At 50.2% G+C, this 13,557-nt stretch overlaps 1 protein-coding gene across 1 annotated transcript; it reads left to right on the top strand.

Moving 5' to 3' along the window:
- The first annotated feature begins 1,919 nt into the window (after positions 1 to 1,919).
- Positions 1,920 to 3,998, top strand: LOC121167508 (granulocyte-macrophage colony-stimulating factor-like). Its single transcript, XM_040996951.1, has 4 exons — positions 1,920 to 2,104; positions 2,202 to 2,243; positions 2,865 to 2,990; positions 3,662 to 3,998. The coding sequence occupies exons 1-4, from the start codon at positions 1,946 to 1,948 to the stop codon at positions 3,767 to 3,769; spliced, it is 435 nt and encodes a 144-aa protein (XP_040852885.1). The 5' UTR covers positions 1,920 to 1,945; the 3' UTR covers positions 3,770 to 3,998.
- Positions 3,999 to 13,557: the final 9,559 nt, after the last annotated feature.

Raw genomic sequence — 13,557 nt, 5'->3', positions numbered from 1 at the left:
AGCCTCCCTGAGGGACCTGAGAAAAGACCTCATTGAGAAGGTAAAGGAAGAGCTAGGGCCTGGCCAGGTCATGTTCTAACCCTGGTCCAGCCATGTGGGAGCTTAGAGGTCAGGGCTGCCCCATAGTGGGTTCCAGGGGCTGGCAGGGAGTCACAAAGCAATCTGGAGGACAGAAGACTGGCTATACATTCAAGGGAAGTCAGACCCTCCCCCCCAAGTAATCTCAGACCACAATGCCCAGCCCTGGGCCACAAGTGCTTCCTGATTCTTGAAATCTTGCCTACCTGATCCCAGCAGACAATCCTTCCTGAATCTGATCTCATCAGTTCAGACTGAATTAGAAACATGGCACCTGGCTTTCCTTTTTAAGAGTTAGGGGCAGATCCGGTGGTGTGGCTTAGCGGCTTAAGTCCTCACCTTGAACGTGCCAGGATCCCATATGGGCGCCGGTTCTAATCCCAGCAGCTCCACTTCCCATCCAGCTCCCTGCTTGTGGCCTGGGAAAGCAGTTGAGGACGGCCCAAAGCTTTGGGACCCTGCACCCGTGTGGGATACCCGGAAGAAGTTCCTGGCTCCTGGCTTCGGATTGGCGCAGCACCGGCCGTTGCGGCTCACTTGGGGAGTGAATCATCTGACTTTCCAATAAATAAATAAATCTTAAAAAAAAAAAAAAGAGTTAGGGGCACCTCTGGAGGTGACAGGAGTCAAGGCACACAAGGATGTGCCTTCCTGTGAAACCATCCTCGCCTCCAAGACACACTGGACAGGTGTATCCACTGCACAGGCGTGCGTTTAGTGAAAGAGAGCATATATGGACTCACACCCCGGTGGCCATAAAACCAGAGGCCTAGGGCGGCCTGAGCCAGATCCTTTGTGCAAACACAAGTTCATGCTGTCCCCTCTGAACCCATTGTGAAAATCAAACACTTATTAGCCCCTCAAGAACCTGTAGCTTTTCCAAAAGCAGTTCTTTCTTCTACGGGGAGGCTGCTGGAGTTGGAGCCATGCAGGAAATGAAGTCTGAAAGACCTTGTTCAAGAAGCCTTTGTTCTCTAGATGTGGAATAGTGCAGGCCAACTCCGAATCTGCTCCTGAAGGTCCTGTTGCAGGGGGTTGCTGGTGGGGATATAGTGCCCACCTCAGAGGGAAGCCTGCCCTGCAAAGGGTGGCGAAGCTCACACAGCTCAGTGCTAAGTGTCACTCTGCTGGGTGGTGCCACGCCAGGAATCAAACTTGGAGCCCTGATTTGCCCCAGTTGAGACACTCAACTCACCCGTGCTCGGTAAACCCGGACAACAGCTGTCAGCTTCCTGGAAGAAGACGCTGCAACCTTGCTAGCTGATGTGTGCTGGATATCATTGCCTCTGCTCAAAGGGGCAGGGATCCCTGGCTGGACTGAGCTTCCAACTGCTCTGGGTCCTAGATGGGAGCCCACACAACCCACCACCACAGGACTGTGCCATTCGCTGGACTCAACGTAAGTGAACTGTGGGACAGGCGTGTGACAGCCATACTCAAGGAGCCCCACCTAATGTTGTCCCCCACCCCGCCATGTTGTGCCCCAGCAACTCTGGGTCAAGTAGTCTAAACTGCCTGGAGGTCCCTCAAAGGGAGGGTCAACCTAGAGCCTAATCTCTCCCTAGGGACTTCCCATGGCCCGGGAGGGGGAGGGGGTGGCGAAAGAGGGTTCAAAGAGGCAGATGGGTGGCTGTGGGTTCTTGGAAGGGTTCATTAATGAAAACTCCCGAGCTGACCACCTGGGGGAAGGCTCACTGTTCCTTCCATGTAGAGCTGATAAGGGCCAGAAGATTCCACAGTTCAGGTAGTTCCCCCGCCTCCCTGGTGTTTTGTGGTCACCATTAATCATTTCCTCTAACTGTGTATATAAGAGCTCTTCTGCCAGTGAACCCAGTACTCAGAGAGAAAGGCTAAAGTCCTCAGGAGGATGTGGTTGCAGAGCCTGCTTTTCCTGGGCACTGTGGTCTGCAGCATGTCGGCCCCCACCTCCCAGTCCAAGAACGTCACCTCACCCTGGAAGCATGTGAATGCCATCAAAGAGGCTCGGAGTATCCTGAACCACTGCAACGACTCTGCTGCCATACCGGTGAGTGAGGGGAGACCGTGGCTGTGCCTGGGCCACCTGTCGGCCCCCCACTGGCCCTGACTATCTGCTGCATAAGTGACATTTTCCTTCTCTGCAGAATGCAATGATAGAAGTCGTCGCTGCAAAGTTCAACCCCCAGGTAAGATATTTCTCTCTGACACACCCCTCCAGGGTCCTCTACCCTGGGGGGCACCACTGTAGATGGCTTCCCACAGGGCTGCCCACTTTCTCTCTACTCAGCTGTCAGGAGGGGGACCAGCTTGGGGGCACCTGAGAGGCCACTGGCTATGCCGCTGTGGCAGTCACGTGAATCACTTTATCAGCTGAGCAGCCACAAGCAGATGTAGTACTTGAGGGCTCACTGCGGAGACAGGGTGTAGACTGGATGGGGGATCAGAGGTGTTTTCAGAAACAAGTCTTGTTTATGGGTCCAGGTAATGCTTTGCCTCCCTGACTGGAGATGTAGGGGGTGCAAGTGACCCCCTCCCCCGGACCCTCTGGAGGTATGACGCTAAGGGAAAGTGACTGTGCCAGCTGAGGGCGACCTGAGCTAGGCAGGAAGGAGGCAAAGCATAGGCACAGTGGACAAGGCAGCATGTAGGAGTGGAGCACCCTGAGGCTGGCATGGAATCAGCCTGAGCCCTTCTTAGGCTCTGCTCCTTGGGGCTGGGACAGAGCAGGATGGAGTGTTGGGGAGGCTCTTGAGGGTCTACTGTGGGCCCCGGTTATTTCTCTGCTCACAGGATGTGCTCTCCCATAGGAACCAACTTGCCTGCAGACCCGCATGGAATTGTACAGACGGGGCCTGAGGGGCTGCCTGAAGCGGCTCTCGGACCCTCTGACCATGATAGCCAGTTACTACAAGCAGAACTGCACCCCTACTCTGGTGAGTGCCACCAGGACGCCCCAAGTAGGAAGGTCCCCAGCTGGAGAGAGATCCCTGGCTATGGCTTATCAGGACCCTGAAGTATTTTATGAGTTCCTCCAGTGAGAGGGCAGCCAGCTCACAGCCCCCGGAGTTGAAGCCTGGCATCTTCTTACTCAATGTCATTACCATTAACGAAGTCAGAGGTGAGGCAAACTCAAGGAAACTGTTTCCTATCCAAAGTGTTAATGTGCCAGCGCTGAAGTGCCATCTGGCCTCACATGGGGTACCTATAATGCACGGGAACAAGGAAGCAGGCTGACAGGAATGGACATAGGTCCCAAACACACGCTTTCTTTCTATGGGAAGAGGGTGAAGTCTGTTGTCTTGACTCTTACTCCCTCTGAGTGCTAGGAGGCAGCCATAGCCCACCTGCTCCTACCTGGCCCGGGACCAAAGAGGTGGTCAGCCTGGAAAGACAGCCTTGACTGGCACTGCCAGGACCCTGTGCCTTTGGCAGAGCTGTGCCTATGACCCCCTGGGCTAAACACGGATGGCAACACTGTCACCTGATCCCCGGAACAGTCTTTCCAGCCTTGCAGTTCTTAGAGAGTGCAGAAACTCGCTAGCACATTCCCATAGCACCCACTCGGCTGCGCTCAAGTGTTTTTTATTTTTCATTTTTTCTTAAGGAAACTTCCTGTGCGACCCAGTTTATCAACTTCAAAAGTTTCAAAGAGGACCTGAAGGACTTTCTGTTTGTCATCCCCTACGACTGCTGGGAGCCGGTCCAGAAGTGAGCAGCTCAGACCAATCCGGCCAGCCCCGGAGGCTGACCTCACAGACTGCGGCTCTCCAACCCCAAGGAGCTAAGAACTTCATCCTGGAGGGACGAAGGGGTTAATCACAGCCACTGTGAGGGTGGCATGGACCTGCCAAGGGCCACACTGACCAAGTTTTGGACCTTGTAGAAGAAGCGGGTATTTTTTATATTGTCTGGGATCTATAATAATTATTTATATATTTATGCTTATAAAAATATTTATTTATTTATTTATTTAAGCTCACATTCCATATTTATTTGAAATGTTTTACTATAATAATAAATTATTTAAAGCATACTTTTCTTTGTGCGGTGTGCTGTTTTATTTTTAACCACAAGCACATAGTAGAGGTGCCCCTTGTCCACGGCAGATGAAGAGGCAAGAAGGCTGGGCGGATAGGGAGGTGCTCAGGAGTGAGGGGCTAGGATCGTCAGACATTTTCCTAGGGGTGATGGTGGTGTCACATAGGAGGAGGACCTGGGCCTGGGTGACCAAGGTATTTGCCTGGGTGTGTATCCTTAGGTGCTCCCAGCCCAGGCTTACCTGGAAGGTGGAATGAAAGGACCTAATGCTTCCTGCGGGATAGCTGGGGTCTGGCCACCACTGGCTCAACAGCCCTGCTCTGGCTCCTCACCCCATGTTCTGCACCCTGCCTCACACCGACAACTTCAGTCATTCTTAAGGTAGATTAAAAAAAAAAAAAAAACACAGACTCACTATTCAGAGAAAAAGAAACCAAACCACAGGGGTCAGGGCTCAGCATATTTAGCAAACTTTCCCCAAAACGATTTTAATCTTTGAAAGTCAGAATGTTAGTTTATAGTGTGACATGCCTCTAGGGAAGCATTTTTCTGAATTGCTTTTATTTTCACATGAAGTTAGAATCCCACCAGGGACTTGCTTCTGCACCCATTGCCTTCAGGCTGAGAAGGGAGCCTTATCCTATTCCTTCTCTCTGCCAGACTAAAGGCCTTGGTCCCAAGTTTGTCCTCCTGTGTCCCTTCTGGGACTGGAAGTCGATGTGTCTGCAGCAGGGCCAGTTTTCTCCTTTGCTGGGTTCCACTCTCCTTAGCCCATCTATCTGTTTAAAGTCCTGAGGCAATTCATTGGCCTAGCCAGAGACAGGGGCAGGAAATGGAATATTAAAAACGCATGAAAATCACATCTTGCCCAACAATAAGTTCCTCTTTTCCTTCCTCATAAACCAATGATAATGGAAAAGAGGTTGAGATAACTCACATATATAGGTATTAGATTCTCATACATAGTATCCCTTTCATGAAAAGTTTCTAAGCCCAGAGCCTGGACTGGCTTGAGGCCACCTTCAAGTGGTGCTGCATACCTTAATACGCTCCTGCCTTTTGTAATCTAGGGGTAAAAAAGCCATTCAGCCCTAGTGAAGGGTCTCCCCACATGAATTTCATGATTCATAGAGGCCTTTGTGCTGCCAACAATACATATAAGGCGAGGCTGGGCTGTCATCAAACACCATTTTGCTTTCAGTAGCCTTATGTGCTTTTGATCAACATCTCTTGCGTCCAGGGCTCCTTCAGCAGCCCCAGAACACCATTGAGGTAAGAATCCCTGTACCTGAGATCTGTCTGAACATTCTCAGATGGGAGTAGAGATGAACCCAGTCACCCTCCAGGAAAGGTAAAAATAAGGGATGGAGAGTTTGAGGCTTGACCCTCCAGGTCTGCCACGTCCTGAGCTCTGCCAGGTTCTCTAGCCACCATTCCCACCCACTCCTGGGTCCAGGGAGATACTAGGCACTCATTGTCCACACTGTATGACCCTCAGGAATCAGAGCAGCCTGTGGGAAAATGAGGTAGAATTTTGTCCAGCTAGGTGATCAGAGATGGAGGAGGCAGGGGGTCAGTTGCTGGCCTGTTGAATACCTCCACAACCTCAGGGCCCACTCAGTCTTCTTTCAGGAGTCCAGCTCCAGGGAGTTTATAAGGGACTTCACCTCTATCCTGAAAGAGCTTGTTATTGACTACAACAAGCAGGACCATCACTTATCAAAGATTTATAAGGACATGGGAAAAACTTACTAAAATCTGCCCAAAGCTGCAAGTAAGCTGCTGTTTGCTCTCAGAAACTTGGACTTCATTTCTCTGTCCAAGTCGGGAGCCCAGTGAAGTAAAAGATTTCCGATACCACTCCCTTACCCTGCTGCCATCACACTGGAGGCCTCAGGAATTACTCCAGGTCCACACCAGTGACTATTCTCTGGGACAGTCTCCAATTGAAAAGACATTCACTTCCTGACAGAGGTGGAAAGTGAGGCATGAGGGAGTGGAGATTCAAGGGTGGTTCTGAGACTTTCTGATGGTATCCTTTGTCAAACCACCCCCGTCCCAACACACAGGCATCAGTGTGAAACAGTCTGGGCCACGTCATCAGACGGCTGATCATGAACTCAGCTGGGGACACAGAAGTGTCTTTCACACTGACCCCTTGCTAGTCAGCTCAAGCCTGCTCGAATTTGCTCTTCAGGACTGAGGAACCCCACCCAGAGTCCATGACAAGAGGATGAGGGTAATTAGGGGACAAATCTGGGAAAAGATTGAGCGGCTTCCCCCTGCCCCACTGCTTGCACGGCCCCCTGAGTGCTCCCAATCTTCTTGTCCTCATGTCCTAGAAGCCATGGCTCCTGCCTGACCCTTCTGACATTTTCCCACAACTGTGAGTAACCCAGACTCTGGGCCTCAGTCTTACCAGGCAGCCCCAGTGTTCTCAGGTCAGATAGGGAGAGTTGCCAAGTTACCTCCTAATAGGTTAAAGGCTTACAGGACCTTAATGGCTGGCAAGACAAGAACTGGCTTTTTTGTTTTTTCTATCTACTAAGAAGATGGCATAAACATGTTTCTGATTTAGCCAACAGATTCACCCAAAAACATTATAACTGAAAAAAGTGACTTATCCAAGTTCACTGACGCCTTAGAGAGTGTTATCATACCCAAAGAAAGGTGGAAATCTTGTAAGGTAGTCAATGCAAGTGCCTGGAGCCATGTCCTCCCACAGGGTTAGAGCTGTGAGAAATGCCAAGAGAGGAGCTTCAGAACAGTGTCCTGCCAGGGGAATGGAAGTACTGGCTCCCGGGCTGGCCAGTGAGGTTTGGGGCAGGCAGTGAGGTGGGGGTGCTTGTGCGGAGCAGATCCGCAGCCCAAGTGAGTGCAGAAATGCTGGTGTTTGAGTGTTGTGACAGAGTCCAGTCTCTGGGAACCCTGTGGACCTGAAGGGGTGGAGGCGATGGCTCAATTACCAGGGCTCTGCACTGGAAGTCCACAAGTTTGCTAGAAGAAGTCTCTGGCCAAGGACAAGATGAGTGGGAACCCTGTATCATTTGATCCTGCCTGAATTTCCAGTGCTAGTGGATGCCTAGGAAAGGCTCTGCCAGCATCTAGGTGGCTGGTTACTGCTCTCCTCCACGGATTTCCAGAACTCCCATCATATCCCTTCCTACACCTCTTTCCCAGGCTCAGACAACTCCCATCTACCTCCAGATCCAAGCTCCAAAACTGGAGGCCCACAAATGTCCCTGCTTTGTTTTCCACTGCACCTCCTAGGAGCTCTGGGTCTAACCTACTCCTGCTTATTCCCTTTTGCCCAGTCTGGTGCCTCAGCAATGTAGGTCCTGACAAGTGGTTCAGATGATAAGAGCTCTTAGGCTGATCATAGAATAGAACAGTGTAAGACCTGAGGATGGAAACAGGGCTACAGAGACCAGGGATATGCCTCCAAACCACAGCTCCATCTGGACCAACATAAGTCATATGACCTTAAAGCCCCATTCCATCATCATCCTCTGGAGCATCCAAGGCATCAGAGGTCCTCCCTCTTGACCAGACACTCTCAAGAAAACCGAGCAAAAGGCCCTGTCTGTGGAGAATCCACTAGTTGCTAAGGTCCTACTCTGCTGCCAGTCTGGGTTAACAAGCTCTGGGTTATCAACCCCACCCTCAACTCTTAACCCTGACTCTAACCAAGGGAGCGTTTTGTTGAGGGTGACTTACATGATCCCACAATCCAGCATTTCCCTATAATTTAGACCCCTCAGAGCAGATGAAGGCCCATTTGTTGTGGAATATGGTCAGCTCTTAGGTCACAAACACAACTTGGTCCAGATCAGACCTACAAGGAATCTGAAACCTCGGGTTATTGATGGTCCCTACGCTACTGTTGATCTTTACACCACACAGGACAACCTCAGACTTGACAAGTCCAACTCAGCCCTTGTCTCAGGAACCTCCGGGTCATCTCTGTTGATCTCCACTTTGAGAGGTCACACTAAGTTAGAGGTCAGCAGTGTGACACTGATCACAGACCAGAGGTTGGGACAGGTACGGGGCTCAGGTTCCAGGCTGGGGAAAGCCACAGTCCAGACACCAGAAGCTGTGAGCTCCTATCCAGTGAGTGGGCCATATCGGCAGAATATGCACAGTACACCAATGGCTGGGGCTGCTGGGATTCCCTGAAGGAAAACCCAACATTTCATTGCCCCAGTGTCCTCTTATCAAGTATGTGGGACCCTAACCTGAGCTTCTGATGAAGCAGGAGGACCCAACAGTAGAGGGGTGTCAGCCTGCATATATACTCCTTTCACCTCATTGTCAAGTTCAGGGCAGCAGAGTTTGCACAAGACTGGTCTGCCATTAGCTTTTTATGTGACCTTAGAAAGCTACTTCTATCTCAGCCAGAGTATCCACAAAGGAAGGTGGATCCTAGAGGTTAGTCCACAGCGTAGGCATAGGATTTTTGCCAAGTGGAAGGATCTTAGAGAATCTGGCTGAACTCTGGGGAAAATGAGGTCAGAGACAGGCTGACAACTTTTAGTGCCTCTCCTGGTACATAGTTTGGATGTAGTTGAGATGGGGAGGGGGCAGTACTACACAAAACACTTCTGTCTTCCCCATGACAGCCTCAAACCCTGGTCAAGGTCACTTAACAGCTACCCATGAAGAGATCCTACAGAGAGGGTCATCTGGGTTTCCCTGTGCGCCAATGCTCTCTCCAGGCAGGGTCAGCTCTAGACAGTGATGCTGTGGGCGCTACTAAGAGTTGAAAAATAGAAGGGAGAACTACGTGGGTAGTGCTACTGAGACCCAAGAAGGCTGGAGCCCACAGTTTCCTGGAAGCCTGTAGGTATTACTGTCTCTGGATTTAAGAAGTTGCTGGTACACTGGAAGGTTAGAGCTCTGAATTGCATACCTGGGACCATGAATCATGGCCTTGACCTCTAGTTGGCCAAGTCTGGCCCTGGGCAATTTTTTCCCCCTAACAGACCAGCAAATAGGTTGAAACTATGTCTCTCCATGGGAAGTAACCATGGAAGGCTGGTCCTGAGGAAATGTCCATGTTTCTGCTGGGCTCATCTCTACAAGAGGGAGAGCAGGTCTGGTGACCTAAGGAGACTGACTCATCACACATCCAGTCTTCCCAAACAATGAATAGTTCCTCCCTCGACAGGGGTCTCACCAGGAACCATCACAGTTCTGTCACCTTTTATCTACTAACTACTCTGTCCTCCCACAGAAATCAGTAGCACTGAGGTTGGAACCAGGAATCTAGAAAACACAAAAGCAGCAGTGCAGCCCTGTCTCATATGCTGGACCCTCAGAACCAGAAGAGCAAGACCATCACTATATGGCCACACCCTCTGACTCAGCATCATACTCAGATCACCCAGGAGGGAAGGTTTTGTACCCCAATTAACTAGCTAACTAGTTAACTAACTAAAAAGGCTGATCTGTCAGTCTATGAGATAAAATGATAGAGGTGAAGCTAACATGACAATGTTAAAGACTACTCAAGAAAACTAAAGGCCCATAATAGCACCAATGCTGTGATGCTCTTATGAGAACCAAGGGCCGAAAGAGAACTGTAATGATGGCTAGAGATCATATGGGTTGTAAACTTGCTCCACACCCTGTTCTAAGAGGATGGGAACATAATGGGATCCCCTTAACTTGTCAGTGTCCCTGACTAAATGAGGTTCCAGATCATGGCTTGCGCTGCATCGACCTATACCTTATGGCAGCTGTTCAGCCAAGATGCTGGTGACTAAATCACGTGGACTCTGGGGTCAATTACCGTAAAGACTCAGAGCTCTCTTGCCTGGCAAACCCAAGTCACCTTTTTCAGCATGGGCCTATCTGCTCTTCTCTGGCAGGTAGGCCAGGTGGTTCTCAGAATGGGTCTGGAGACATCCCCCAGTTAACTGAACATACTAATTTCATTTTGCAGGAAGTCACAGATGGGGGGTATCTGTCTGGCCTGTGCCTCCAATGCTCCAGTGGATAGGACTGGCCCTGAAAAGCAGAGTGCTGTGTCTTCAAGCCCTTAATCCTCCTGGATGTTGGTACATGTTTGTGCTTGGCAATTCGGGGCTGAACAACTGAATAATTGGAGAATAAGGCAGGGGGTACAGGGACCAGACACAGAAGTTGCCATTCTGGATTCCTGAGCAAGCAGCAGCTAGTTGGTGGTGCTGAAGGAGTTGGTCATTGTAGACCTGCCATTCCTGTTGTGGACCCTTCCACAGTGATACATGGGCTTCCCAGTTATGCAATCCAACACTTAGGTCTCTCTCAGCCTCAGTTTTCCTATCTGTGAACTGGAATGTGGCAAGAATGGAAAGGCCATGGCCCCATACCACCAGCCTGCCCTGACACAAGGCAGCACAGACAGGAAAACCCATCACTGCCGAGGATGCCCAGCTCCTCGGGGGAGCAGGGAAACAAGATACTCACAGCATGCAGATCTACAGAGTAGGTCAGAGCAGGGGCATCCCCCAAGATGGGGTCCGGGAGTGAGGGGGAGCCACGTCGCCTACTGTCAGTACTGGAAGCTCCCCACGTTCAAGACCTAGGGAGGGTGGGGACTTCCATGGGTCTGCACAGGAGGTGAACTAGACAGAGTTCCTTGGGCCTGGCCCTAGAGAAGCCCCCTTTCTGGGCTCTCAGAAGGGCTGCTAGGCACAGACCTCGCCTTCGGAAACGGCTGACCGATTTCCCTCCTGTGAGGAGATCCTGGGCTATGGTTGCCAGGAAAGATACATATTCACAGTTATTTTTCACTGTGGTTGGAGATAAAAGCAGTAAAACAGTTTCATGTCGCTGCCGCTGATGCTATCTCAAGCCCAGATCTGCTCTTTCAACCTGAAAGATGATTAATCAAAAACCTTTCTCCCTGTTCTTTTTCTCCACTTCAAGGGAAGATCTGCACAAACTTCCCAAGCCATACCCTCAGCCCAGCTGGACCCTCACTCAAGGGGAAGTCCAGCACCTCCCTCAAGAGTCCGCAGTTCTGGAGGTGGGTTATTGCACAATTAAGTGTACAAATCCTAAACGTATAGCTCAGAGAATTCTTATCAATGCTAACATCGAAATAATGAAGACCAACAGAAACACAGAATATCCATCAGCATCTCCGAAGCTTCCTGTTTCCTCCCTTTTATTCAGTATCCTTCTCTAAGCTTTCACCACAGGCTGATTTTGGCACATCTTGAACTCAAGGGGAAACATACATAGCATTCTGTTACTTATGCTGGACTAGTTCCATTCAGTGCTGCGCCTGTGCAGTTCTTCCTAGTGCAGAACCACGGTCTCTTTTCTGTTGCTGCTGTGTAGTATTCCATTGCCCAAATATCCTCATTCCACCACTCAGAGACCTCTGGGTGGTTCCAATTCTTGACTCAAATGATAAAACTGCCATTAACATTCTCTTAGTCGTGTTTTGGTCAACACAGGTTTGTCTTTCTGCTGAAGATGCAGGGTATGATGCAGTTATCGGGACACAGGATATGTATTACAGCTGTAGCAGGGACTGCCAATTGTTTTTTCCCAAGGAAGCCTTTAATAAACATTATTGTTGGTTTTCCTGTCTTGTGTCAGACACTGCTTTTTAATGCTGGCTCTCTCGCTCATTCCCATTCCATTGTCTAAGCTTGCTTCTCCAACACCCTTATCATTATTGGACATTCTTCTCTACATTGTTTGCTCTCACCAACTGTCAACATTCTGATAAGCCAATTACTGGGAAATAAAACCCAAATCTGACTGAGTCCTCAAGCTCATGGGGCTGTGGGCCTGACCTTGGGCTTCAGGCTCAGGCAGACTATGGTGCACTGTGCTTATCAGTGAGAGCGGAAACTGCCCAAGTTTGCCATTTGCCAGTCTCCCACTCTGTCATAGCTCTGGAGGCTCTGTCTCCCCACTTCCAGAAGTAGCTCATACCGGGCCTACTGACATGGGCTGTGGTGCCAGCGCACAGTGGAGTACAGCCTTTGTCCACAAGCCTCTGGGAGACCCCAGGGAAACTAATGGGTTACTGTCCTATAGGGAGGGGCCAAGCTTAGTAACACAGCCCTGGGTGCCATCTTGGGTCTCCCCAGGGCTTGAGAGCCCTCACCAACTTCCCACTACCTTCTGGTATAATCGTTTCCCTGACCCCTTTCAAAGCTGCCCACCTCTCTTTGTCCTGATGGCCTTATCCTGACCCAGCCCACCTCACTTACACAAATAAGCAACATCAAATGTCCCACAGACCATCATCCCTAAGCAGACCAATCCTCTCTCTCCCATGGTGGCCACTATTCATTTATTCCACAAATATTTACTGAGGTGCTCACATTTTAGGGAATTAATTTTCTATGTCCTACATGGGCTGCCTGCTGGATCAAAGCCCTTTGGTCTTAAATGCTAACTCTTGCAGACACCCCTGCCTCGCTACTTACTACCCTGTCTCCCTCTCAGCAGTCCTGAGTCCCAGAAACATACATGAGCCACAGCTCTCCCTGGAATGCACTCCTGCCAACTGGCTGACATCTGTCACCCAGCATGGTTGATCAATATCCAGTGGAATGCAAAGAGACCTTCACTGGGCACCCTCTTTCTCAGTATCTGCTCGGGCTTGCCTGCCCACCCCCATGGCTGCAGGAGTGTACTATCATGTTCTTTGGATTATGTTTCTGCTCTGAACTGCTCTCTCAGGTCACTACACAGGTGCCAGCAGTGGTTATGTTCTGGGCTTTGAGAAAGTGAGTCTGTCATATCTTATTAAATGACATGCTCATAGATTTTACACAAGGACAGAAGGGCAACATGAATTCCTCCAAATTAAGAAAATGTTACTTGGGGCAAAAGTCGGTAGTAGGCTATAAAAGGTACACAATACATAGCCAAGGACCTTGTTGTCATTAGCCTTATCGACAGCAGCCTCTGAGAGGTGAGCCACAGACAGCCCCTGAATCCGGACAGGGAAGATGGGAACCCAACAGCAGCACAGGTACCTGCTGCTTTTTCTACTTGATGGATTTGGAGACTAGTGTAAAGGAAGAAGCAAGAAGGAGGGAAACCTGGCTCTTTGACAATGTGTCACACTTCCTCCAGCTCTATGCCTGGGGCAGTCCCAAGCTCTCCCGGTGGAGGACCTGGCTCGCTTCCAAGCCTCTTCCTCCAGTCAGCCTAGAGAAGGGTTAGGTCATGTGCTGGGAGGGAAACCAGGGAGGCAGCAAGTGTTGCTGCATCTCCAGCTCCAAGCCAACAATGACATAACATAGTAACTCATAGTCTACCCCTCCCTTCAGATTCAGAGTTCTGGCCTTGACTGACCTCGATAGCCAGCAGATTCCTGTTCTTGCTGGGGCACCCCTGCGATGGTTTCTGGGGGGTCTCTCCTAGGTCTTCAACTGAAGTAGCAGCACTGTCCCTCCTAAGGATTAGCGATGTCTATGGATCAGACGGATCTTAACCTTACAG

The sequence above is a fragment of the Ochotona curzoniae genome, unplaced genomic scaffold (assembly GCF_017591425.1).
Source record: "Ochotona curzoniae isolate NIBS_2020 unplaced genomic scaffold, NIBS_Ocur_1.0 patch380, whole genome shotgun sequence".
NCBI lineage: Eukaryota > Metazoa > Chordata > Mammalia > Lagomorpha > Ochotonidae > Ochotona > Ochotona curzoniae.
The sequence above is the reverse complement of the archived record's forward strand: the minus strand, read 5'-3'. Positions and strand labels throughout refer to the sequence as shown.

Coding starts and splice junctions, on each gene's coding strand:
- LOC121167508 (XM_040996951.1), top strand. CDS start 1,946: ATGTGGTTGCAGAGCCTGCTTTTCCTGGGCACTGTGGTCTGCAGCATG. Junction 2,105..2,201: donor ACGACTCTGCTGCCATACCG/GTGAGTGAGGGG, acceptor CCTTCTCTGCAG/AATGCAATGATAGAAGTCGT. Junction 2,991..3,661: donor AGAACTGCACCCCTACTCTG/GTGAGTGCCACC, acceptor TTTTTTCTTAAG/GAAACTTCCTGTGCGACCCA.